The 24,815-nt window shown below is 42.5% G+C and overlaps 2 protein-coding genes across 5 annotated transcripts in view; one reads left to right on the forward strand and one right to left on the reverse strand.

Annotated features, from left to right (window-relative positions):
• TP53BP1 (tumor protein p53 binding protein 1) overlaps nt 1-4,372 on the forward strand; it is a 73,847-nt gene extending 69,475 nt beyond the window's left edge. For all 4 annotated transcript variants that reach the window (XM_079700465.1, XM_079700467.1, XM_079700468.1 and 1 more), the window contains 4 exons: nt 2,165-2,259; nt 2,796-2,995; nt 3,493-3,638; nt 4,035-4,372. In XM_079700465.1, coding sequence (XP_079556591.1) covers nt 2,165-2,259; nt 2,796-2,995; nt 3,493-3,638; nt 4,035-4,222 — 629 coding nt within the window. In that variant the 3' untranslated portion in view covers nt 4,223-4,372. The remainder of the gene's footprint in view (nt 1-2,164; nt 2,260-2,795; nt 2,996-3,492; nt 3,639-4,034) is intronic.
• The window catches only part of TUBGCP4 (tubulin gamma complex component 4), a gene marked incomplete at its 3' end in the record, with an annotated part of 58,343 nt that continues 37,879 nt past the window's right edge, over nt 4,352-24,815 (reverse strand). Inside the window, exons 10-18 of the mRNA XM_079699126.1 lie at nt 15,928-15,978; nt 15,414-15,519; nt 13,558-13,665; nt 12,983-13,121; nt 9,911-10,088; nt 9,103-9,237; nt 7,532-7,648; nt 6,769-6,908; nt 4,352-4,496 (exon numbers count right to left, since the gene is read on the reverse strand). Of these exons, the coding sequence (XP_079555252.1) occupies nt 4,352-4,496; nt 6,769-6,908; nt 7,532-7,648; nt 9,103-9,237; nt 9,911-10,088; nt 12,983-13,121; nt 13,558-13,665; nt 15,414-15,519; nt 15,928-15,978 (1,119 nt within the window). The remainder of the gene's footprint in view (nt 4,497-6,768; nt 6,909-7,531; nt 7,649-9,102; nt 9,238-9,910; nt 10,089-12,982; nt 13,122-13,557; nt 13,666-15,413; nt 15,520-15,927; nt 15,979-24,815) is intronic.

A 24,815-nucleotide genomic window follows, 5' to 3' on the forward strand; every position in this document is an offset into this window, starting at 1 on the left:
GCATGCCTAAGAAAGCTGGCTTTGGTATGAGATGCAGACTGTCAAATTCCTTCAAAATCTGTGAGCCTGTGTGAGATTTAATAAACCTGAGAATTCCCTCCATTCCCCTTTGCAGATATATCAAATGTTTTTAATCCCATTCTTGTAACCATGTGTGAGGGGAGGTAGGTTTTGTCTAAATGAGGAGGAATTTGGACAGTTTTTTAGAGGGATCTCCATGTTTCTTATAGAAAGTGTGGTTATGGTGAATATGTCTGCTTTATGTTGCTCCTTCATCCTTAGACATTGCCCCAACAGTACCAAAATCCTTTGATATTTTTGGTATACGAGAATGTTTAAAGTTTCCTCTATCTCAAGAAGCCCGAGACGTTTGTATTAGAACGGTCCTCCACAGAATTAGTTTTTAAGAAACTATGTGGTATATCTTCGAGATAAATGGGAATCTCTTTTATTTATATCAGGAGCTCAGTAAAATATTTGAATCAGTCTTGTGAGACATATTTAGTAACGAGTTAAGAATATGGCACCTAGTCTCATTAGGTGGCACACCATCAGGGACCCATCAGCCACAGGGATGGACTCCAGAGTTAGGTTTTAGTACCTTCATCCTTGATTTAGATGATGGAATTAAAAACCTGTTCATTTTAGCCTCTGGTTGACAGGGCCACTCATGAAGTCAAAAGAAAATTAAATCCAAACTAACTGAGAAAAATTAGAGAAAGGGACTGCCTAGACAGGGTAATATTTGATTACACAAATGCAGGAAATATAGATGGGGATTAAAATCTAAACAGGTTGGGACTAGAAATGGTCCTGGATTAAGTTAGACATAAAATAGAAGTCTTGAGACAAATAAAGAGCTGTGCGGGGCCTTGGCGGTGACTCAGCAGTAGAGTGCTGGTACTGAAAATTGCGGCATGATATATTGATATGGGTCGAGGATGCCACGGCAAAACTGAGAAATAGTCTTGCTGTATTCTGAGTTTCTTATAACCCTTTAGAGTTTCCAGTTTGGTTTTGAGTTTTCATTTTCAAGAAAAGAGCAATAAAAGTGAATAAGCTGGCCAGTCAGACCTAAACAGAGGCCTGAGTTTGGGGCTTCAACACTGCCTGAGCAGCTCCAGCAGCAGGGAGGGCACCAGAGAGCAGGGGGCTGGGCAGCCTCCTCAGGGGGTCTGCTCCAGCAGGTTTTACTACGGGTATGAGGGGGAAGGGAGTGGTCCTGGCACTGAACTTTTATACATTTGGTTGGGTTTTTTATTGGTGATAAGTTCATTAGAGCTTAATTTCTCCAATTTCCTAATTAAATAAAATATATTTTTTAATGTGTTATTTTTATGAGAGGAGCAGATGACGAGAAAACAAGCTCAAATTAGATATTGGTCAAAAGAAGCAATTTCTAATTGCCTAGGGTTGTTACAGCTTCAGCCTCATCTCTCATAACTTCTACTTCACCCTCAAGACTATAGAGCAGTCATTGATGTTCAGTGTCCTGAGGTACTTCAAGACCATCAAAGGTCTTGAAGTTTTATAGTTTTTATAGTTTTCAATAAAAGGTTGAATCAGGATTTTCTGGCTAACCTTCACTTTAATTAGTTAAATTTTAAAAACTGTTTTCTTTGAGCATTTTGGTTTATCAAAGATTTAGTGTATAAGGGGGTAAAATGCTGCTGATGAAGGGCAAATTTGAAGGCTTTATTATAAAAAGTGCTTCATTCTTCATCTCCACAGAAGGCAGAATTAGAGGAAATAGGCTTAGTTTGCACAAGGAGAGATTTAGGGTAGACATAAGGAGGAACTTCCTGATGGTAAGGGTTACTCAAGTTGGAGTACAGCACTGTGGGAAGTGGGTGCATGTCCGTCCCTGTGCACAGTCCCATGACTCATTCTTAGTGTAGAAACTTTTGATGTTTTCCGATGTAGGACCTGCCTCCATTTCTCATCTTCCCCCATCCCTCCTCTTTCCCTTCTTTTGGCAGCATTTTATAGGCCTCAGGACAGATCTCTTTCTGACCCATGGGGAAGCCCTTCACCTGTGTCTTTGGGACACAATGCTGTGGAGACAGCTGGGGAGTAGAAAAGGGGGCAGTAAGAAGCAGGCGTAAAGTAGCAAATAAAGAACCAGCTGGTAGTAACTCTCACCTTGGTTATGTCTCTTTAATAGAATTTTTAGAAATTCCTCCTTTCAACAAGCAATACACAGAATCCCAGCTTCGAGCAGGAGCTGGCTATATTCTCGAAGACTTCAATGAAGCCCAGGTGAGGAGCTTCTTTGTGTAGATTCCCAAAGGGGCAGCGATGAGAAGAGTCCACTTGCTGTACCGAGAAGAAGGCTGATAGGGGCCAGGGACGATGGATACAGTCGCTAGAGGTTTCAGGAACTGGGAAACTGCCAAAACATTGTTGCATGAAACAGAATTTTTACTGTGTACAAGGAAGAGAAGTTAGAACCTTGGGTTACTTAATAGCTGTGGTTCTGTTGCTGGGACAAAAGCAGATTAAAATTGGTGTTTAATAGCAATCCCTATTACAGTGTTGGTTAAATACTTGGGGTTTGGTTGTCTCTTGCAGATTTAGGCCCCCAGAAAGCTGCAGGTGAGGCAGGGAGATTATCTAGGGAAGCTACTTGGGGTTTTTAGTGAGAGAAGAGGCCTTGGGCAGAAGGACAGACTCAGTCACGTTTTGGATAGTATACGGAAGTGTTCAGATCTGTTCCCTATGACTCATTAAGGCTGCTATTCAGGGGCTTTCCCTAGAAGTCACTAGACCCACGGGTGCCATTCTTTTTCTTCCAGTGTAATACAGCCTACCAGTGTCTCCTAATTGCGGATCAGCATTGTCGAACCCGGAAGTACTTTCTGTGCCTTGCCAGTGGGATTCCTTGTGTGTCTCATGTCTGGGTCCATGATAGTTGCCATGCCAACCAGCTCCAGAATTACCGCAATTATCTGCTGCCAGCTGGGTACAGCCTCGAGGAGCAAAGAATTCTGGATTGGTGAGTAGCTGAGAGCCCATCTAGAACGGCAGACAGGAAGACGGCAAGCTTCCAGAGGGGGAGAATCTAGGAGAGTAAATATTTTTAGAAACTAGAATGATCATAGGATAAATTACAGAATTTGAGTGGGTTGGAGATTATTTTAGAAGTTCATCTAGTTTATTATCCTAGAGTATATTGGTCAGGGACCTTTTGAAAATGTGTGAGATTTTCATGTAGATTCAATATTCTCAACTTGTTTTAAGCAACACGTCTAAAAATACAGGCTCAGGAGCATGATTTGGCTTATACTTGGCCTCAGGATAAACACGGAAATCAGAAGGGGTAGATGAGAAGGTCAGGGTCCCAGAAAATACACATCATTCAGAGAAAGAGGGAAGCGGGGGGTGATACCCTAACGCAGGGCTATTGAAAGCAGTCAGCTGTACCTGCGTCCCTTTGCAGAAAGGCTGTCGTTGGATATTATCTGTCATGCTGTTTCTCTGACTCCTTCGTAGGCAACCCCGTGAAAACCCTTTCCAGAATCTGAAGGTACTCTTGGTATCAGACCAACAGCAGAACTTCCTGGAGCTCTGGTCTGAGATCCTCATGACTGGGGGGGCAGCCTCTGTGAAGCAGCACCATTCAAGTGCCCATAACAAAGGTACCTGGAAAGTGTGTGTGTGTTGTTATTGCTCCAAGGATGTCCATGACCCGTAGCACTTAGGCCTTGTGGTCTAAGTCTCAGTCCTGATAGGCTGACCTTACCTGTGTTTCTAAGAGAAGAAAAGTACCACCTTCAAGAGGTGAACCAACATGAGTGACGCACCGGGCTGCTTATGCTTCTCCTGGTGTCCATCGGTATACCTGCTAAACTCAAGGCCAGCATATAGTGATTATGACTTTTCACTTTTGGTTGTGATCAGTGGCACTGTGTTTGACATGAAGGGCTTTAGTTTGGGCAGAGCGGGATATACTGGTGAGAAGGCTCATCTGTCTTTTTACTGGAGGGCTAAAATTGAGTCTCCTTTCCTCACTCACCTTCCCCTGCTTCCTGCAGATATTGCTTTAGGGGTATTTGATGTGGTGGTGACGGACCCCTCGTGCCCAGCCTCGGTGCTGAAGTGTGCTGAAGCATTGCAGCTGCCTGTGGTGTCACAAGAGTGGGTGATCCAGTGCCTCATTGTTGGGCAGAGAATTGGATTCAAGCAGCATCCAAAATATAAACACGATTATGTTTCTCACTAAGGATACTCGGTCTTACCGGTTTTATTCCCTGGTGTTGTGGAGACTGTGTTTTAACCAGGTTTTAAATGTGTCTTGTGTGTAACCGGATTCCTTGCATGGATCTTGTATATACTTTTATTTGCTGGACTTTTATGATAAAATAAATGTTGAATCTCTGGTTGTAGTAACTGGGATTTCTTCATCCATTTCTTTGAGCTTAATCTCAACAAATAGCAAGACAAACATAGTACCTTCTCTGCAGTTTTCAATGGGCTTGTTCACTGTAGAAGGACAGCTAGCCAAGGAAAATAACAAGGAGTGAATTTTTTATTAAGTTTTCTGTGGTATCATTGTCTGTCAAAAGATTAACCTGGGCTGTCTAAAATTCAGCACTTTCAAAAACCGGATTTTACAACAGGCCCAGATTTATAGTTGTGGCAGAAGTTGAGTGGAATTGGGCACAGCTCTTAGTTTTCTGGCAATGAAAAAAAAAATCTCTCTTTAGAGTTGAGCTCACTAACAGCTGACCTTGTGGGTACTGTACTCTCAGAGCCAAAAGGGAAAAGGACCAATTGTTGTGAATGGGTGGTGACTATAAACTTGACGACTTGCTACAAGGATAAACATAAGAAACAGTGATAACACTTGGAAATGTTTGTTAGAAGCTCTAGCCAGAGGTCCAAAATTTTATTACGGTTACTGTCCCAGTTGCTGGAAGCTGTTCCTTCTGTACTCCTAGCATCATCCCTGTTGATGTCCTCTCATTCTCTAAAGTGGGCTTAAATATCTTTTTTTTTCTGCCAGATAGTAAATATTTTAGGCTTTGTGGGCCATTTGGTGTGCCACAACGACTCATCTTTGCTACGACAGCATGAAAGCAACTGTAGACAATAGGTAAGCAAATGAGTGTGACTGTGTCCCAATAAAACTTTATTTACAAAAACAGGTGGGTGGCCATAGTTTGCTAACCTCTGCTCCAGAGGAAGCAGTGGAAGGGGTCATCTTTAGCTGGCAATTACAGGGAATAAGGGTGTATAGTATGTGGTGGAAGATGTAGAGATGAGGACCAGATTGAGTGGCTACACACTGAGGCAAGAATGCTGCATTCTTTTTCAGTTTGGAGGGGGTTATTCAATGAATATTTTGGTTCACACTGATAGGAGGATTGATGGTTATCAGTGATGGTTGGGCCAGATTACTCCTGTGGTCCTTCTAAGATGGGATAATTAGATCTGCATCTTTCAGTATTCAAAATCTAACAATTTTTTTTCTTAAGGACCTTTTTTCTTTGTTAAAAAATACTTTGAATACATTGTCAATAGCCAGAATTATTACCCTCTTACCAATCTGAAATAATTGGAAGTTACTGGTAAAATTCTTCAGATTCACAGTTTTGAAGATCCTTAAGGATAGGAGATGCTCAGTTTTAATTTCTGAAAGAGGAAAGGAGGTCTGTGGGGTGTGGGGAAGCCTGTCTTACCTGGTGCCTTTCTTGCTCAGTGGTAACATCCAGAATTTGACTTATTAATAAATGTAATTCCTTTTTCACATGAGCCACTTAACGTTCTGATCTGTATAGCTTACTGCTCTGTCCCCCAGTTTGAACAGTACCTAGGCACATAGGTGCTCAGTAAATGAACATATCCGACAAATGTTCTCAATGTAACAGATCCTGCATGGTCAGCAGAGGGAGGGCTGACGCCACAAGTCCTCCTTGGTGGATGGGTTAAGAACGCCCCTAAGATGGGGTAGGTGCCCCTTCCACATGGGCAGGGGGTAGGATTTGTATCCATGGATGTCCAATGACTGCTTCTAGGAGAAAAGGTAGAGCTTTTCCAGTAGCTGCAGACATACAGTGTCTGGCCAGAGAATGGGATGTTTGTTTTGAATCTTCTGTTACAACGCAGGGGATTGACTGACTTAGTTTGTGGACCAGAAATTCTCACATCCCAAAACTACAAAAGAAAAAAAAGAGTTGCATCAAAATATCATGCTTTCCCAAGACTTTCTTCCAAGAAATACGAATCAGGGCAACCTGTGATCTAGATAATCTCATCTTAAAACTCTTCTTGCTAATAAAATCACTTAGGAGAAATCTGCTTGACATTTCAGAGAGAGAAAGCAGAATAATAAATTGCTTTTTTGTATGGGACAGACCTCTGAGAGAAGACATCTACCACTGAGTCTCACTATTAGATTTTTAAAAAGTTTGGAGTTAAAAGGAGCAGTCCCCTCCTTTCAGAGGCAAAAAGCTGGGGGGCAGGGAGGCTGGGGTGGGGGACGCTAAGGCTGCCTGGCCGGTTCGCATCACGCTAGGGACTGACGCCCTGCCTCAGCGCCAGGAGTGTTGGTTCTTTACTCTGATGACGACTTTGACTGCAAGATAATCTTCACTGATGATCAGACACAGCTCTTTCTCTTGCTGAGCCTTACTTTCCTTGTTTATAAAAGGAGGGTATTTGGACTAGATGATGGCTAAAGTCTCCTTCCAGCTCTGGAATTCTACAACTCGTTACAAAGCCACACACACACAGTCCACTGAGTGCCCCAAAGGTGGTTGTTCCTACCTGCCCAGGGTGCCACCAGCCTGGGTGTAATATTTGTTATAATCTAGTCGTAACAGTAGTTGAGCCAAATCCGAGTTGATCTGATGATTGCGAACACTGGAGAGAATCTTGAATAAGAGTGAAGACTGGCGGCTAAAACCCTGCAGAGAGAAGGACTCAAGCTGTCATTCCTCTTAGACTTACCAGCTATCCATGTGGACTGAGGGGGCAGGGGAGATTCCTTGGAAGTCTTGCTGAAAATTCCACAGTACCAACTGGCCTTCCCCATTCCCATTTCTATTAGCTCCTAAAATGACTTCTTCATACCGAGTCCATAGAATGCATGACTTCCTATGAAAGTACTCTCATACTCAGTAGGAATTTAGCAGCCAGCTTCAAATTAATATATTCTGCTGTGTACTGGGGTTGGGGAGAGCCTGTGTTTTCGTTACAGGCGGATAATTATAATCTCAGTGAAACAGAGGGTTAGTTCAAGGAAGTAAGGAGGTTGGATGTTAGAAAGTAAGAACAAAGCCAGTGCATATCTGGTGGGCTGAATAAACTATTCAGGGCTGAACTATATTTGAACGCTCAGGCAGCACGTAATTATCTGCTTTAAAAACTGATACCAACATTTTTTATCTTTGTATCTTATTATTTCTGTGTGTATGTATTGGGGAAATGTTTTAACTGACTCAGAGGAAAAGATCACGATTTCCCATCCACAAAGCCACCTCTGTCCTTTGGACAGGGCTGCTTACTTCCAGTGGCCAGGCTGACTTACCTTCACCAGGATGCTCAGCTGGGCGGCCCCACGTTCATCCAGTGGGCCCAGGTTCTGACTGACCAGCGAGCAAAAGCTGTGGCAGAGATCTAAGATTTCATTCAGGCAGTGAAACACCTAGCCAGGAAACACAGTTACGTTAGGAGAAGAAGGAAGATACACCTGTGAAATTAAAGATTTGGGAAAATAAGAGCCAACCTATTCCCATTCTCTACATCTGACCTCAGGAGAGACAATGCAAGTCCTGCCAGCCCCTCAAAATGCAACATGTGTAAAACACTCTTCCCTTCCAGGCAAAGACACTGTCATTCTTAGTCACCCTGCACGAAAACTCCACTCAAGCCACATTAAACTAGTCGTTGTCTCTGGGACCCACCGAGTGTGCTCCCACCTTGAGCTTTGCTTTCAGTGTTGTTCCCTGTGCCTGGGATACTCTCCTCAATACCAGCTTGAGTCCTACTCCTAACGGCGCGCTCCCTTCCCCACCACAGCCTTTAGCGACCCCTTGCTTCCCTCTCCTCTATATTACCTGTACTGTTTACTTGGCGTTTGTTCAGGCCATCTGTGTTGTTACTGATCTGTGATGTATGTAAGTCCTGTTTCTCCAACTAGATTGTGAGCTCCTTAAGGGCAGAGCCATGACTTATACCTCTTTGTATCCCCAGTGCCTTGCATACAGTAAGCACTCAATAAATATTTAATGACGATCACCTGCTCTGATATTCTGCTTTCCCCAAGGATGCACTCATACTGTACAAGGACAGTCTACCTGTGACAATGGTTCTTGGTTGTTTTCAATTCACAGAACCCTTTGGAGTGGCATCTACAGAACTCACTCTCCCTTAAAAATAACAGCAGCCCCAAATACCAGAACAAAAGAGTGTGGCACAAATGAGGAATAACAAGTAGCTCCCGTCAAAGATAAAGCATAACTGTTCTATTAGAATCTATAAGGGGTCATTTTCATCTTCCTGCTTTTTCATCCTTGAACTGGAATCAGCTTGTGAGCTTTCAAAGATTGGTGCCTGGGTTCTACTAATTTAAGTGTTCTGGGTCCTAGATTACTTTAAAGCTCCCAGATGATTCCCACGTGGGTCCAAGGCTGAGAATAACTTCCCTGAGGGAGATACACAATATATGTACGTACATATGTACACACACACACACACACACAGGGAGACACTGCTCTAGTTGTCTGTGAAAACAACTTCCAAACTGGTCGATCCTGATCCACAAGATTTCTAAGAAAGTAAATTCTACATGCTTTTCATTAGTCTTTCTGTGGTGTCAGAAAGGTTTTTAAAAATTTCTTTAAATCCTTCCTTCTGAGGGTTAAGCATATATTCTTTCATCTGTAGCTGCCCGCCACATCCTGTGATATAGTATTTCAGAAATTCAAAGACATTTAAGTTCCTTTTTAGTATTCCCTCTTAGTTTTGCTTTATAAGTTGTTAAAAATGTTTAAAGATAGAGACTGAAAAGTTGCTAAATGATAGTTCCATATCCTGGCAAGTGCCTAAGGGAACAGTCAGGCTAGAAGCAGTCTGAGGAAACCAACCAGCCCTACTTACAGGTTTCAACAAGATAAAGGACTGGGCCAGCAAATTGCTCAGGAAGTGGTCGTGAGCCAATCGGATGCTTTCAAAGTCTCGGGTAGAATTGATTTGATGAAGCAGCTGTGAGAACTGAGACTCCAGCACATCAACCTGGTAGACAGTTGGACAAATGATTTTAGTACCTTGCATAGTCTAAGTACTCAAGAACATCAGATGCCTGAGAGGATGAAACAGGAACTCTTTGCCCCCACTCACCTTCCTCCTATCCAAGCCCCTTTAAAGCTGAATGAAGACCCCCTTATGTTTGCCTCGCCTTGTAGGAAGTCATCTGCCTACTTCCTGATGACCTCCAATGTCTTGGCAGATCTCACCCCCACACCCCTATCCCCTCTGCCGACTGACTTGGTTAAGTCCTATGAGATTCCAGAAGTTACAGCAAACTATAAAATAAGGGGCAACACGTGAGCCATGGCCGTTGAGCCTGCGTGTCCGGAGCCTGTGCTCCGCAACGGGAGAGGCCACAACAGTGAGAGGCCCGCGTACCGCAATAAATAAATAAATAAATAAATAAATAAATAAATAAAATAAGGGGCAACAATAAATACTGCATTACTGATAAGGACCTTAACTCCTCATTCTCCTTCATCCACTTATTTCCACTACCCTCTAAAATGCCCCCCAAGAAACATGCCTAGTGATATAATCCATGAATTTTCTCAAACTCCAGTTTTTCACCAAATGCAGGATTCCTCTTCAATGACTCCTGCCAACCTCCTGGACTTTTTTTCACACCCCTTCCTTCTACTCATCCCTCGACACAGACCTGGAGGTAGTACTGAAGATTATCCACCAAGAAGGCCATGTGATTTCTTAGGCGCCACTTGACTGCGTCGGTCTGGTTGGACTTGAGGTGCTTGCGCTGCATCTGTAGGGCCCAGCAGTGCTGCAGCTCAGCTTGTACCCGGCGCACACTCAGCAAGTACTTGAAAACAACATTGTACCTTGACAGAAACACCAGACTATTCAAGATAAAAACTTCACCACCCACAAGCCCCACCTGCATGACAAACCCTAGGACTCTGTGCCACCCATTTCTCCCCAAAAGGCAGGAAGGATATAAGTTTGCCTAGAGATGGGAACAGATAAACTGGTTTATTTATATGATGGAATATTGCACAGCCATTAAAATGAATGAACTTCAGCTGTACAACATAAAATGACTCCTAGCAATATGATTTTGAATAAAGGGAAATTTAAAAAGATTACATATAGCCTGATACCTTTTTTTGTAATGCTTAAAACAACTAAATAGAAAAGATATATATACTTTGGGGGAACATATACAGATGTTATAAAACTGTGTAAAAAGGATAGAAGGGACTTCCCTGGTGGCGCAGTGGTTAAGAATTCGCCTGCCAGTGCAGGGGACACGGGTTCGAGCCCTGGTCCGGGAAGATACCACATGCTGCGGAGGAACTAAGCCCATGCGCCGCAACTACTGAGCCTGCGCTCTAGAGCCCACAAGCCACAACTACTGAAGGCTGTACGCACCTAGAGCCCGTGCTCCACAACAAGAGAAGCCACCACAATGAGAAGCCCGCGTGTCGCAACGAAGAGTAGCCCCCGTTCGCCGCAACTAGAGAAAGCCCGCGCGCAGCAACAAAGACCCAACACAGCCAAAAATGAAATGCATATAAAACAAACAAAAATAAATAAATTTAAAAAAATTAAAATTTATTTAAAAAAAAGGATAGAAAACATGGAATTTAGGGTAATGGTCACTTAGGGTTGGGGGAGGCAAGGGGGCAGGGCTGGGAAGGACCACACAGGTAAATGGACATTACTGCCAGTGTTCTAGACTTTGTTCTAAAAGTGGTTCTGTGGCATTTGTGTGTGTTTGTGTGTGTGTGTGTGTGTGTGTGTGTATGAAGGAGGAAGGAGGGCCCTGCATGGACAAATAAGAATGTGTTGGGAACCAAGGACTTTGGTTGCTGTGATTCTCTGTCCCTGAAGCCCACAGAAGAGGAGATAAAATTGAGGGCTCTGTGGGGGGTGGGGTGGGGAGGGATAGGCTAGAAGTTTGGGATTAACAGACACACACGACTATATATAAAGTAGATAACCAACAAGGACCTCCTGTATAGCACAGGGAACTATATTCAAGATAATAACCTATAATGGAAAAGAATCTGAAAAAAAAAGAATCATATATATCTACACGAATCATTTTGCAGTACACCTGAAACTAACACAACATTGTAAACCAACTATACTTCAATTAAAAAAAAAAAATCAAGGGCTCCCCTCACAGAGCTCTAGGTAGCTGCCTGATATTGAGCCCTGTACCGAAAAGATGCATGGGAAGAACAGCTGATTCCTGGTGGAACTGGGCTTATGTACCAATTCTTAGGCCGGCTTGCATAAGATAACCTGATTCCATCTGCCTTTAAAAATTATTTCTAATGGAACAATGTAATGAAAATAGTACACCTTGTTTGTATTCTGATTTGAACAAACCCAACCATAAGACATTTTTTAGATAATGGGGGAAATTTCCATGTGGATTGGATATCAGATAATAAGGAATTATTGTTAATTTTACTGGGTGTGATAATAGCATTGTAGTTATGTTAAAAAGATGTCTTTTTAAAAAAAATTTATTTTGGGCTGCATTGGGTCTTTCTTGTTGGGTCTTCGTTGCTGTGCGTGGGCTTTCTCTAGCTGCGGTGAGCGGGGGCTACTCTTCGTTGCAGTGCGTGGGCTTCTCATTGTGGTGGCTTCTCTTGTTGCAGAGCTTGGGCTCTAGGTGCACAGGCTTCAGTAGTTGTGGCACTCAGGCTCAGTAGTTGTGGCTCGCGGGCTCTAGAGCGCAGGCTCAGTAGTTGTGGCGCACGGGCTTCGTTGCTCCGTGGCATGTGGGATCTTCCTGGACCAGGGCTCGAACCCATGTCCCCTGCATTGGCAGGTGGATTCTCAACCACTGCGCCACCAGGGAAGTCCCAAAGATGGCTTTTTTGAATTGCACAGTGGTGGAGTGAATGACATGTCTGGGATTTGCTTTATAAGGCTCTGGCCAAAAAAAAAAGAGGAGATGAAACAAACAGTGGGATGTTGCTAGTTACTGAAGATGGATGATGCGTCCGTGTGTGTTTGTGATAGTCCACACTTTTGTTTATATTTGAAAATTTTCAAAATAAAATGTATAGGAAAATACTTCTGAGCTTGATTTCTTCCAGGGTGTTAAGAGCATCTCAGGTGAGAAGGAAGGTGGACTGGGAGCTACAGAGGCTCTTTGGACAGAGTCCAGGCGGCTCACTGAGGTGGGCTGTGGGCTCTGTGTCTTCTCCCTACACCAGCTTTCTCTTTCCAGTTTATGTCTAGTCTCTCATACCCTAAGCTTCTCTTCCCCCCAAAAGCAGAGGGTTATGAACAGGAATGGAGAGGATGAAGAGAGGCCAGAAACTGGCAGCCTGTAAATTGCTCATTATTTTGCAATTTAAAAAAAGCTCTGATGGTTTTAAGGGTTTGACCCGCCCACTCATCCCAGCATCCACTACTCCTACTGTCTCACATTTGCAGCTTCACTTATTAATGTTGTCTGTCCGGGCCCCGAAGGCATCTGAGTTTGCAGCCTCTGATTTATAGACTGTTAAAAACCAGCTGGGGGACTTCCCTGGTGGTCCAGTGGTTGGGACTTGGTGCTTCCACTGCAGGGGGCCCAGGTTCAGTCTCTGGTCAGGGAACTAAGATCCTGCAAGCTGCGTGGCATGGCCAAAAAACAAACAAAAACCAGTTGGCTGGCTATCTTGCTCCCAACCAGTTCTACTCCTGATAATTTCTTCTCGTGGAAGTAAGATGGGTAATAATTACCTGTGAGAAACTCAGAAATACTCACTTTTCCAGGACAGCAGGTGTGAAGAGAATGTGTAGTGGCCACTGCACTTTATAGGAAAGACCTAGGGCTGCCCAGCCGGATGCGGGGGCTTCCCGGGGAGAAGTTTCCCGAGAAGGCCCTTCTCTTGCCTGAGTAGCATCTGTTAAGAACAGAGAAGATGACTTCACTCATCTAGAACGAGAGTTTCAACAAGGTGAGGAACATTCATGAAATGAGCGCTCACTCGAACCTGCAGTGTCAGAAGCATAAAGGGGATACAAAGGGGACTTGTAGAAGGCAAGGAAACTCCCATGAGGGGTTCTCTTAGGAGGTCTTTTAGAGATTCTTTTTTTAGTCTTAAAGAACTGTGGCTATAAATAAACAGAGACTATTCCAGCAGCATGACAAAAACAAACCAAAACCATGGCCTGGCCATCTCTTAGCCTCTCCTGACTTCCTTTTTCTTTTATGTAAAATTAGGGTACTGGACTAGGTGATTTCTAAGGTCCAAAATGATATGGTTTCTGTGGAAGTGGATGGAAGCAGAACAGATGATGACCAGTAGGAGCAGAAAGACTCAAGGAAGCACAGCAAACCTTTATGCTCCTTTCCATGATACTCGATTGTTAAGTGCAACAGAGGGAGGAGGTTGTCGTCATCTAGCAGCACCTTGTGTGCTGACTGTTGGAAAGCCACATTCACATCTGCAAGAAAGAACACATGGGCTGAGAGAAGGCTTGGCTATGTAACAAATCCCGACTCCTCTGGCTTTCCACCTCTCCTGCAGCCCACCTATCACTAATAGTAGGATACGGTAAACAGTAGTTGCTTTTGCCTGACTAGCATGCATTCCTTTTCCTCTTGCTGATAACAGTGCCCTGGTTTTCCTTGGAGAATCACCCCTGTCCAGAACAATCCATGTAGTTCCAGTGGGGTGGACAATACCTGACCGTCAGGGTAGGCAGGTGACCCAGGAATGATCTACCTTGTTACACTATTTTGTTTAGGGATATGAACATGACCCAAGCCAGGCCAATCCAGAGGCTCTATTCAGACTCTGAAAGAGGGTAGCTCTTTTTTTTTCCAAGATAAACACGGACTCAGTAGGATGTGAACTTAGTTGCAGGCCATCTTGCTACCATATGGAGCAGGCCTGTCTCAGAAGAAAAGGCAGAGATGAAAGATGGAATGACACCAAGTCCTGAAGGCGTCATGTAAGCCTTGGAGCAAAACTGCCTAGACCCATCTTACCTCTGACCTTTTCAGTTAGGAGAATCAATAAATTCTCTTTTTTCCTTTGCTTAAGTGAATTTGAATTGGGTTTTCTTGCAACCAAGTAAGTCCTGTGTAAGCACAGTGGACATGTGTTGTTTTATAGAGCTAGAAAAACGGTAACCCTGTCTCCCCTCCTGCCCCACTCCCCTCTTTTTTGACTCTGATCCTTACGTAGCTCTCCTCAAGTAGTCTGAGTGGGAATGGTGATCCTTCCCATTGGTCAAAGGTGAACACTTTACTGAAGTAGGTATGTCTTCCTTTTTTTTTTTTTCTGCACCTTGTGGCATGTGGTAGTTCCCCGACCAGGGATCGAACCCGTGCCCCCTACAGTGGAAGCGCAGAGTCTTAAACCACTGGACCACAAGGTAAGTCCCCAAAGTAGGCGTATCTTAATCTGACCTCTTTGATACAGGGATAGGTATATGATCCAGTTGGGCTAATCAAAACCCTTTCCCTGGAATCCCTTAACTTGCTACCAGAGAGACCAGGTTTGACTCCCCCAGTAGACTCTGTGAGGTATGTTCCTGGGAGCTGCTGGTGGCCATGTGGCCAGATGGGACTGGAAGGCCATCAAAGAGCACACAAGAGGCACAGACAAGATAAGGTAAGAGAGAGAATCCTAGCAATCCCTAGTTTTAGTTCTCAGGACCAGATATATCCCCATCCCACTGGAGTTAAAGATACAATAGCAAATACACTCCCCTTTTCTACCTAGGTTAGTTTTCCATCACTGACAGCCTCAAGAGTTCTAATACAACAAGTGGCAATAAGTCCCAATATGGAAACTTCCCTGGCAGTCCAGTGGTTAAGACTCCATGTTCCCAATGCAGGGGGCACGGGTTCGATTCCTGACCAGGGAACTAAGATCCCACATGCCACATGGTGTGGCCAAAAAAAAAAAATCTCAATATGTCCCTTAAGAAATATATGGCTATAATCTGATGAGATGAAATACTGGTTTGAAGGCCTGTACCAACCCTTCCAGGAAGGGTCACGAGCTGAAGCTGCTCCCAGTAACAACAGTGTGAGCCTACCTGAGTGACCTTCCATTTTGGAAACACTCTCTGTAACTCACTAGGCTGCTCTTATGTGGACCAGGCCTAAATGGTTTGGCAGCAGCTAAGAAATACACTACAACTTCAGTAAGCTGGTAATTCTTGGGCCCCAGGGCAATTACCATGTTCAGTTACTGCAGTGGGTGGTGTTTTTAACATGTGCTGAGCTGTATCAATGAAGGCCTGAAACAGTTCTCCACGTCCCAGAAGGTAAAAGTCTTTAATGATCTGCAGAAAGAATTTCCATTTACAATTCAGTAGTCCAGCAGAGCTTTTCACTATCCTAAGAGAATTATGCATATAATTTCCAATTTCATCAGTTTGAGCCCAACCTACAAAAGGTCGTAGGCTTTTGGCATTTTAAAGGGGCATGGCAGTAATGGCAGGATGACTGGTGTGTCTTTGATATCATTTATTCAATGAAAGCACAATAATGCCAGAAGAAAGCAAACAGCCGAAGCTTTGTACTGTAATAAACCTGTAGCACTAGATGGAGTTTGCCCACTTGGATGAGGACATAAGGAGCCACTCCGGAAGTCTGGGGACAGGCAACCAGTACTCTCAGGAGAGGATAGAGAATAAAGTCATTGTCCACCAGCATCATTTTAAGAGTTAAAAGAACAGTTAAGCTATTACCTTCAGCTGACCCAGTAAATCTGACTCTTCCACCATCAGCTTCCAGAGATGCTGTGAAAAGAACCAATAAAACAGGGTCAATTGAGGACACAGGGTGGGAAGGGGAAGCTGGGATGAAGTGAGAGAGCAGCACTGACATATATACACTACCAAATGTAAAATGGATGGCTAGTGGGAAGCTGCTGCATAGCCCAGGGAGATCAGCTCGATGCTTTGTGACGACCTAGAGAGGTGGGATAGGGAGGGTGGGAGGGAGGCTCAAAAGGGGGGCGGATATATGTATACATTTGGCTGATTCACTTTGTTGTACAGCAGAAACTAATGCAGCATTGTAAAGCAATTATACTCCAGTAAAGATGTGGGGAAAAAAAAAAAACAGGGTCAAAGTTTCATTACAATGAAAACTCCTATAAAGAATGGTTTTGTACAAATCCAGCAAGGTATTGGAAAAAAGAATATATACCATGACCACACTGGGTTAATCCCAGGAATAAAAGTTTAACAGTTAAAAAAATATATGAGATGGAAATATTCTGTAATTAGATAGCGGTAATGGTTGCACAACATCGTGAACATACTAAAACCCACTGAATTGTACCTATTTTTAAATGGCTCAAATGTTTAACTTTGTTGTGTGAATTTTATCTCAATGAAAGTTTTAATATGAATATAATTCACTACATTAAAGATTAAAAAAGAAAAAACATGATCACCTCAATGGATGCAGAAAAAGCATCTGATAAAACTCAACACGTGTTCATGATTTTAGAAAGAAAGCAAACAAGGACTAGAAGGAAATTTCTTTATTCTGATAAAGGGTATATACCAGAACCCCACAGCAAACAACCTATTTGATGGTGAAACATTAGAAGAAATTCCTTTAAAGTCATCTAACATTGTACTAAAGACTTGCCAATATAGAAAAAAAAAACTGAAAAGGAAGAAACAAAACTGTTATTATTGACAGATAATATCACTCACTACCTGCCACAGAAAGTCCAAGAGAACTGATTCTCTTACTAGTAAGAGAATCCGGCAAGCTTGATGACTGAGATACAAAAAATCAACTACATAGCCATTACCAGCATCAAAGGATCCTGACTAGGATTTGCCCGGTGAAGTGATCAATGTTGATTCAGGATTCCTGGAATCTCCACCCTGGTGCTCATCCCCTTTGCCTTCTTTCACTGGAACTGATACAGATTAGGAACTGGCCTTTGGCCCTTCTCTAATACACAATACTAGACGAAATAGCTGACATCCCCAGAGGAATATAAGCACACAGGTCAAAATAATTAGACATGGGAAGAGTAAAAGAAATAAAACAGACTAGGTAATACATACCATGTGAAGCAGAAGTTTTAGAACTGAGTGGCTAGTATAGTGAGATATCCCCTGTAAGACTGAGGTTTCCCATACCCCAGCTGTTCAGAGTACTGCCTGTTACGGGCGCTTCTGGCTAAAGGGAGCTACCTTGCCCATGGTTCCCTCCTGAGGAACCAATTTCTGATAGATGCAGAGGTACAATGGCCTAGCCCTCTAACCTCAATTTGGGACATCTCTGAAGGGCCATTCTAGCTTCAGAGCTCTGCATAAGATGGCCAAGTCTTCTGCTGCAACCACATCACAGTTTATTTCCCCTCTCTACTCAATCCTGCTTCCCTCACTTCTTGCCAAATCTCAGTCACAAAATCTGTTTCCTGGGGAAATATGATCTTTGACACAGACCAAAAATTTTAAATACTCTTTACAAATATGCTTAAAGAGGTAAGTGTAATAGCAATATAAATATACAAAAATAAATCATAAAAAGGAACCAAGACGCTGGATCAATTGAATATCCATATGCAAAAAATTAAAACTTGATCTATACCTTGCACCACATACAAAAATTAACTCAAAATGATCATAACCCTAAATGTAAAACTAAAACCTATAAGTTTTCTAAAAGAAAACAGAGGAGAAAATTTTTTGTGACTTTGGGTTACACAAAGATTTCTCAGACACAACACCAAAAGCATAAGCCACACACAAAAAAGAAATTGATAAAACTGGACTTAATCAAAATTAACAGCTTCTATTCTTTGAAAGACACTGTTAAGAGAATGAAAAGACACGTCATAGACAGGAAGAAAATATTTGTAAGTCACATATCTGATAAAGGGCTTACATTCAGAATACATAAACTCTCAAAACTCAACAGTAAGAAAATAAAACAAAAACAAGAAAAAATGGACAAAAGTTTCAGACACTTCACCAAAGATATATGGATGGCAAACAAGTGTATGAAAAAAATTTCAACATCATTAGTCATTAGCGGAATGCAAATTAAAACTACAATGGGGGAATAATCCAAATGTCTGTCAACAGATGATGGGAAAACACTGGTATGAACAATGGGATACTACTCATCAGTAAAAGAGACTAAACTGTCGATACATGCAACATGGATTAATCTCAATTATGCTGAGTAAAAGAATACCTAGGAATAAATTTAACCAAGGAAGTGAAAAATATGTACAACAAAAACAACAAGTCTTTGTTGAAAGAAATCGAAGACAGCACAAATGGAAAGACATTCCATTTTCATGGATCAGAAGAATTATATTGCTAAAAAGTGTATACTATTCAAAGCTATCTATAGATTCAACACAAACCGTGTAAAAATTCTTATCAAAATTCCAAAGGCATTCTTCACAAAAATAAAAAAAGACAATCCTAAAATTTGTGTGGAACCACAAGACTCCAGACAGCCAAAGCAATCCTGAGAAAGAATAACAAAGCTTGTGGTATCACACTTCCTGACTTCAACTATACTACAAAGCTAAAGTAATTAAAACAGTATGGGACTTTGGGACAAGATGGCAGAGTAGAAGGGCCTGAGCTCACCTCCTCTCACGAAAACACCAAAATCACAACTAAGTGCTGAACAGCCATCGACAAAAAAGTACTGGAACCTACCAAAAAGATATTCTACTTCCAAAGACAAAGAGGAAGCCATGATGAGACGGCAGGAGGGGTGCATCTGTGATACAATCAAATCCCATACCCCCTGGGTGGGTGACCCACAAACTGAAAAACAATTATATTGCAGAAGTTCTCCCACAGGAGTGAGAGTTCTGAGACCCACGTCAGGCTCCACAGTCTGAGGGTCTGGCATCAGAGGAGGAGCCTCCAGAGCATTTGGCTTTGAAGGCCAGTGGGACTTGACCACAGGAACTCCACAGGACTGGGAGAAACAGACGCCACTCCTGGTGGGTGCACACAAGGTCTCATGGGTACCAGGACCTAGGGAAAAAGCAGTGACCTCATAAGAGCCTGGGCCAGACCTACCTGCTGGTCTTCGAGGGTCTCCTGGGGAGGCAGAGGGCAGCTGTGGCTCACTGTGGGGACAAGGACACTGGTGGCAGAGGTACTGGCTACTCATTGGCGGGAGCTGTTCTGGAGGCCACCATTTTGATGCCAAGATCTCACCCCACCCAACAGCCTGAAAGCTACAGTGAAGGCATGCCTCAGGCCAAACAACCAACAGGGCAGGAACATAGCCCCACCCATCAGCAGACAGGCTGCCATAAAGTCTTCCTGAGGCCACAGCCACCTCTAAACCCACCCCTTGATCCAGCCCTGCCCACCAGAGGGACAAGACCCAGCTCCACCCACCAGCGGACAGGCACAAGTCCCTCACACCAGGAAGCCTACACAAGCCTCTTAGACCAGCCTCATCCACCAGGGGGAAAACACCAGAAGCAAGAGGAAATATAATCCTGCAGCCTGTGGGGCTGCAAACACAGAAAGTTAGATATAATGAGGCGGCAGAGGAATATGTTCCAGACGAAGGAACAAGATAAAACCCCAGAAGAACAACTACGTGAAGTGGAGATAGGCAATTTACCTGAAAAAGAATTAGAAGTAACGATAGTAAAGATGATCCATGATCTTGGACAAAGAATGGAGGCACAGACGGAGAAGATACAAGAAATGTTTAACAAAGGGCTAGAAAATTTAAAGAACAGACAAAGATGAACAATAACTGAAATGAAAAATACACTAGAAGGAGTCAATAGCAGAATAAATAAGGCAGAAGAACGGATAAGTGAGCTGGAAGACAAAATGGTGGAAATCACTGCCACAGAACTGAATAAAGAAAAAAGAATGAAAACAAATGAGGATAGTTTAAGAGACCTCTGGGACATTAAATGCACCATCATTTGCATTATAGGGGTCCCAGAAGAAGAGAGAGAGTAGGGCCTCAGAAACTATTTGAAGAGATAATAGCTGAAAACTTCCTGAACATGGGAAAGGAAACAGTCACCCAAGTCCAGGAAGCGCAGAGAGTCCCTTACAGCATAAACGCAAGGAGGAACACACCAAGACACATATTAATAAAAATGACAAAAATTAAAGACAGAAAATATTAAAATCAACAAGGGAAAAGCAACAAATAACATACAAGGGAATCCCCATAAGGTTATAGCTTATTTTTCAGCAGAAATTCTGCAGGCCAGAAGAGAGTGGCATGATACATTTAAAGTGATGAAAGGGAAAAACCTACAAGCAAGAATAATCTACCCAGCAAGGCTCTTGTTCAGATTCAACAGAGAAATAAAAAGCTTTACAGACAAGCAAAAGCTAAGAGAATTTTGCACCACCAACCAACTTTACAACAAATGCTAGATGAACTTCTCTAGGTGGAAAAGAAAAGCGCACAACTGGGAACAAGAAAATTACAAATGGTAAAGCTCAGCAGTAAAGGCAAACAAACAGTAAAGGTAGAAATCATCCATACACAAATATGATATCAAAACCAGCAATCGCGTGGCTTCCCTGGTGGCGCAGTGGTTAAGAATCCGCCTGCCAATGCAGGGGACACGGGTTGGAGCCCAGGCCCAGGAAGATCCCACATGCCGCGGAGCAACTAAGCCCGTGCGCCACAACTACTGAGCCTGCGTTCTAGAGCCCACGAGCCACAACTACTGAGCCTGCATGCCACAACTACTGAAGCCCGCATGCCTAGAGCCCAAGCTCTGCAACAAGAGAAGCCACCACAATGAGAAGCCCGCTCACGACAACAAAGAGTAGCCCCCACTCACCACAACTAGAGAAAGCCCATGCACAGCAATGAAGACCCAATGCAGCCAAAAATAAATAAATTTATTTATTTAAAAAACCGCCAGCAATCGTGAGAAGAGCGGAGTACAAATGCAGGATACTGGAAATGCATTTGAAATTAAGAGACCAGCAACTTAAAACAATCTTGGATATATAATAGACTGCTATATCAAACCTCACGGTAACTGCAAACCAAAAATCTACAATAGATATACACACAAAAAGGAAAAAGGAATGCAAACACAACACTGGTAGTCATCAAATCACAAGAGAAGGGAACAAAAGAGGAAGGGAAGAAGAAAGACCTTCAAAAACAGTCCCCAAACAATTAACAAAATGGCAACAAGGACATACAAGTCAAGAACTACCTTAAATGTAAATGGATTAAATGCTCCAACCAAAAGACACAAACTTGATGAATGGATACAAAAACAAGACCCATATACATACTGTCTACAAGAGACCCACTTCAGATCTAGGGACACATGGACTGAAAGTGAGGTGTTGGAAAAAGATATTCCATGCAAATGAAAATCAAAAGAAAGCTGGAGTAGCAATACTCATATCAGACAAAATAGACTTTAAAATAAAGACTGTTATAAAGAGACAAAGAAGGACACTACATAATGATCAAGGTATAAATCCAAGAAGAAGATATAACAATTATAAATATATATGCACCCAACATAGGAGCACTTCAATATATAAGGCAAATGCTAACAGTCATAAAAGGAGAAATCAATAGTAACACAATAATAGTGGGGGACTTAACACCCCACTTACATCAATGGGCAGATCATCCAGACAGACAATAAGGAAACACAAGCTTTAAATGACACATTAGACCAGATGGACTTAACTGATATTTATAGAGCATTCCATCTGAAAGCAGCAGAATACACATTCTTCTCAAGTGCACAGAACATTCTCCAGGATAGATCACAAGCTGGGCCACAAAGCAACCCTTGATAAATTTAAGAAAATTGAAATCATATCAAGCATCTTTTCCGACCACAACGCTATGAGATTAGAAATCAACTACAAGAAAAAAACACAAACACGTGGAGGCTAAACAATATACTATTAAACAACCAATGGATCACTGAAGAAATCAAAGAGGAAATTGAAAAATTCCTAGAGACAAATGAAAATGAAAACATGATGATTCAAAATCTAAGGGACACTGCAAAAGCAGTTCTAAGAGGGAAGTTCCCAAACAACCAGAGAAAGAAGAACAAACAAAACACAAAGTTAGCAGAAAAAATCATAAAGATCAGAGAAGAAATAAATGAAACAGAGACGAAGAAAACATTGCAACTAAAAGCTGGTTCTTTGAAAAGATAAACAAAATTGATAAACCTTTAGCCAGATTCATCAAGAAAAAAAGGGAGGGACTTCCCTAGTAGTCCAATGATTAACACTTCGCCTCCCAATGCAAGGTGTGCGGGCTCAATCACTGGCTGGGGAGCTAAGATCCCACATGCCTCGTGGCGAAAAAACCAAAACATAAAACAGAAGCAATATTGTAACAAATTCAATAAAGACTTTAAAACAGGTGCACATCAAAAAAAAAAATCTTTAAACAAAAAAAAAGGGAGAGGGCTCGAATCAAAATTAGAAATGAAAAAGGAGAAGTTACAACAGACACCACAGAAATACAAAGGATCACAAGAGACTACAACAAGCAACGATATGCCAATAAAGTGGACAACCTAGAAGAAATGGATAAATTCTTAGAAAGGTACAAGCTTCCAAGACTGAACCAGGAAATAGAAAATATGAACAGATCAATCACAAGTACTGAAATTGAAACAATGATTTTAAAACTTCCAACAAACAAAAGTCCAGGACCAGATGCCTTCACAGGAAAATTCTATCAAACATTTAGAGAAGAGCTAACACCTATCCTTCTCAAACTAATTCAAAAACTTGCAGAGGATCACTCCCAAGCTCATTCTATGAGGCCACCATCACCCTGATACCAAAAGAGACAAAGACACCAAAACCAAAGATACCACAAAAAAAGAAAGCTACAGGCCAATATCACTGATGAATATAGATGCAAAAATCCTCAACAAAATACTAGCAAACCGGGACTTCCCTGGTGGCGCAGTGGTTAAGAATCCGCCTGCCAATGAGGGGACACAGGTTCGAGCCCTGGTCCGGGAAGATCCCACATGCCATGGAGCAACTAAGCCCGTGTGCCACAACTACTGAGCTTGTGCTCTACAGCCCGTGAGCCAAAACTACTGAGTCCATGTGCCACAACTACTGAAGCCTGCGTGCCTAGAGCCCCTGCTCCACAATGAGAAGCCACCACAATAAGAAGCCTGCGCACCGCAACGGAGAGTAACCCCCACTCACCGCAACTAGAGAAAGCTTGCGCGCAGCAACAAAGACCCAATCCAGCCAAAAAAAAAAAGAATGAAATTAGAACATTCTCTAACACCATACACAAAAATAAACTCAAAATGCATTAAAGACCTAAATGTAAGACCAGATACTATAAAACTCTTAGAGGAAAACATAGGCACAACACTCTTCGACATAAATCACAGCAATATCTTTTTGGACCCCCCCTCCTAGAGTAATTTAAAAAAAAAGGTAGCTAGTTAAACTTAAAAGCTTTTGCATAGCAAAGGAAACCATAAACAAAATGAAAAGACAACCCACAGAATAGGAGAAAATATTCGGAAATGAAGCTACTAACAAGGGATTAATCTCCAAAATATACAAGCAGCTCATGTAGCTCAATATCAGAGAAACAAACAACCCAATCAAAAACTGGGCAGAAGATTTAAATAGACATTTCTCCAAAGAAGACATACAGATGGCCAAAAGGCACATGAAAAGATGCTCAACACTGCTAATTACTAGAGGAATGTAAATCAAAACTACAGTGAGGTATCACCTCACACCAGTCAGAATGGCCATCATCAAAAAATCTACAAACAATAAATGCTAGAGAGGATGTGGAGAAAAGGGAACCCTCCTACACTGTTGGTGGGGATGTAAATTGGTACAGCCACTATGGAGAACAGTACGGAGGTTCCTTAAAAAACTGAAAATAGAGCTTCCATATGATCCAGCAATCCCACTCCTGGGCATACATCGAAAGAAAACCATACTTTGAAAAGATACATGCACCCCAATGTTCATAGCAATGTTATTTACAGTAGCCAAGATGTGGAAGCAACATAAATGTCCATCTACAGATGAATGACTAAAGAAGATGTGGTCCATATATACAATGCAATATTACTCACCCATAAAAAGAGAATGAGGGCTTCCCTGGTGGTGCAGTGGTTGAGAGTCCGCCTGCTGATGCAGGCAACACGGGCTCTTGCCCCGGTCTGGGAAGATCCCACATGCCGCGGAGCGGCTGGGCCCGTGAGCCATGGCCGCTGGGCCTGCGCGTCCAGAGCCTGTGCTCCGCTGCGGGAGAGGCCGCAACAGTGAGAGGCCCGCGTACCGCAAAAAAAAAAAAAAAGAGAATGAAATAATGCCATTTGCAGCAACATGGATGGACCTAGAGATTGTCATACTAAGTGAAGTAAGTCAGACAGAGAAAAACAAATATATGATATCAATTATATGTGGCATCTAAAAAAATGATACAAAAGAACTTACTTATAAAACAGAAATAGACTCACAGACTTAGAAAACAAACTTATGGTTACCGAAGGGGAAAGGTGGGGGGTAGGGATAAATTAGGAGGTTGAGATTAACATATACACAATACTATATATAAAATAGATAATCAACAAGGACCTACTGTA

Source organism: Hyperoodon ampullatus (assembly GCF_949752795.1).
Source record: "Hyperoodon ampullatus genome assembly, chromosome: 3".
Lineage (NCBI taxonomy): Eukaryota > Metazoa > Chordata > Mammalia > Artiodactyla > Ziphiidae > Hyperoodon > Hyperoodon ampullatus.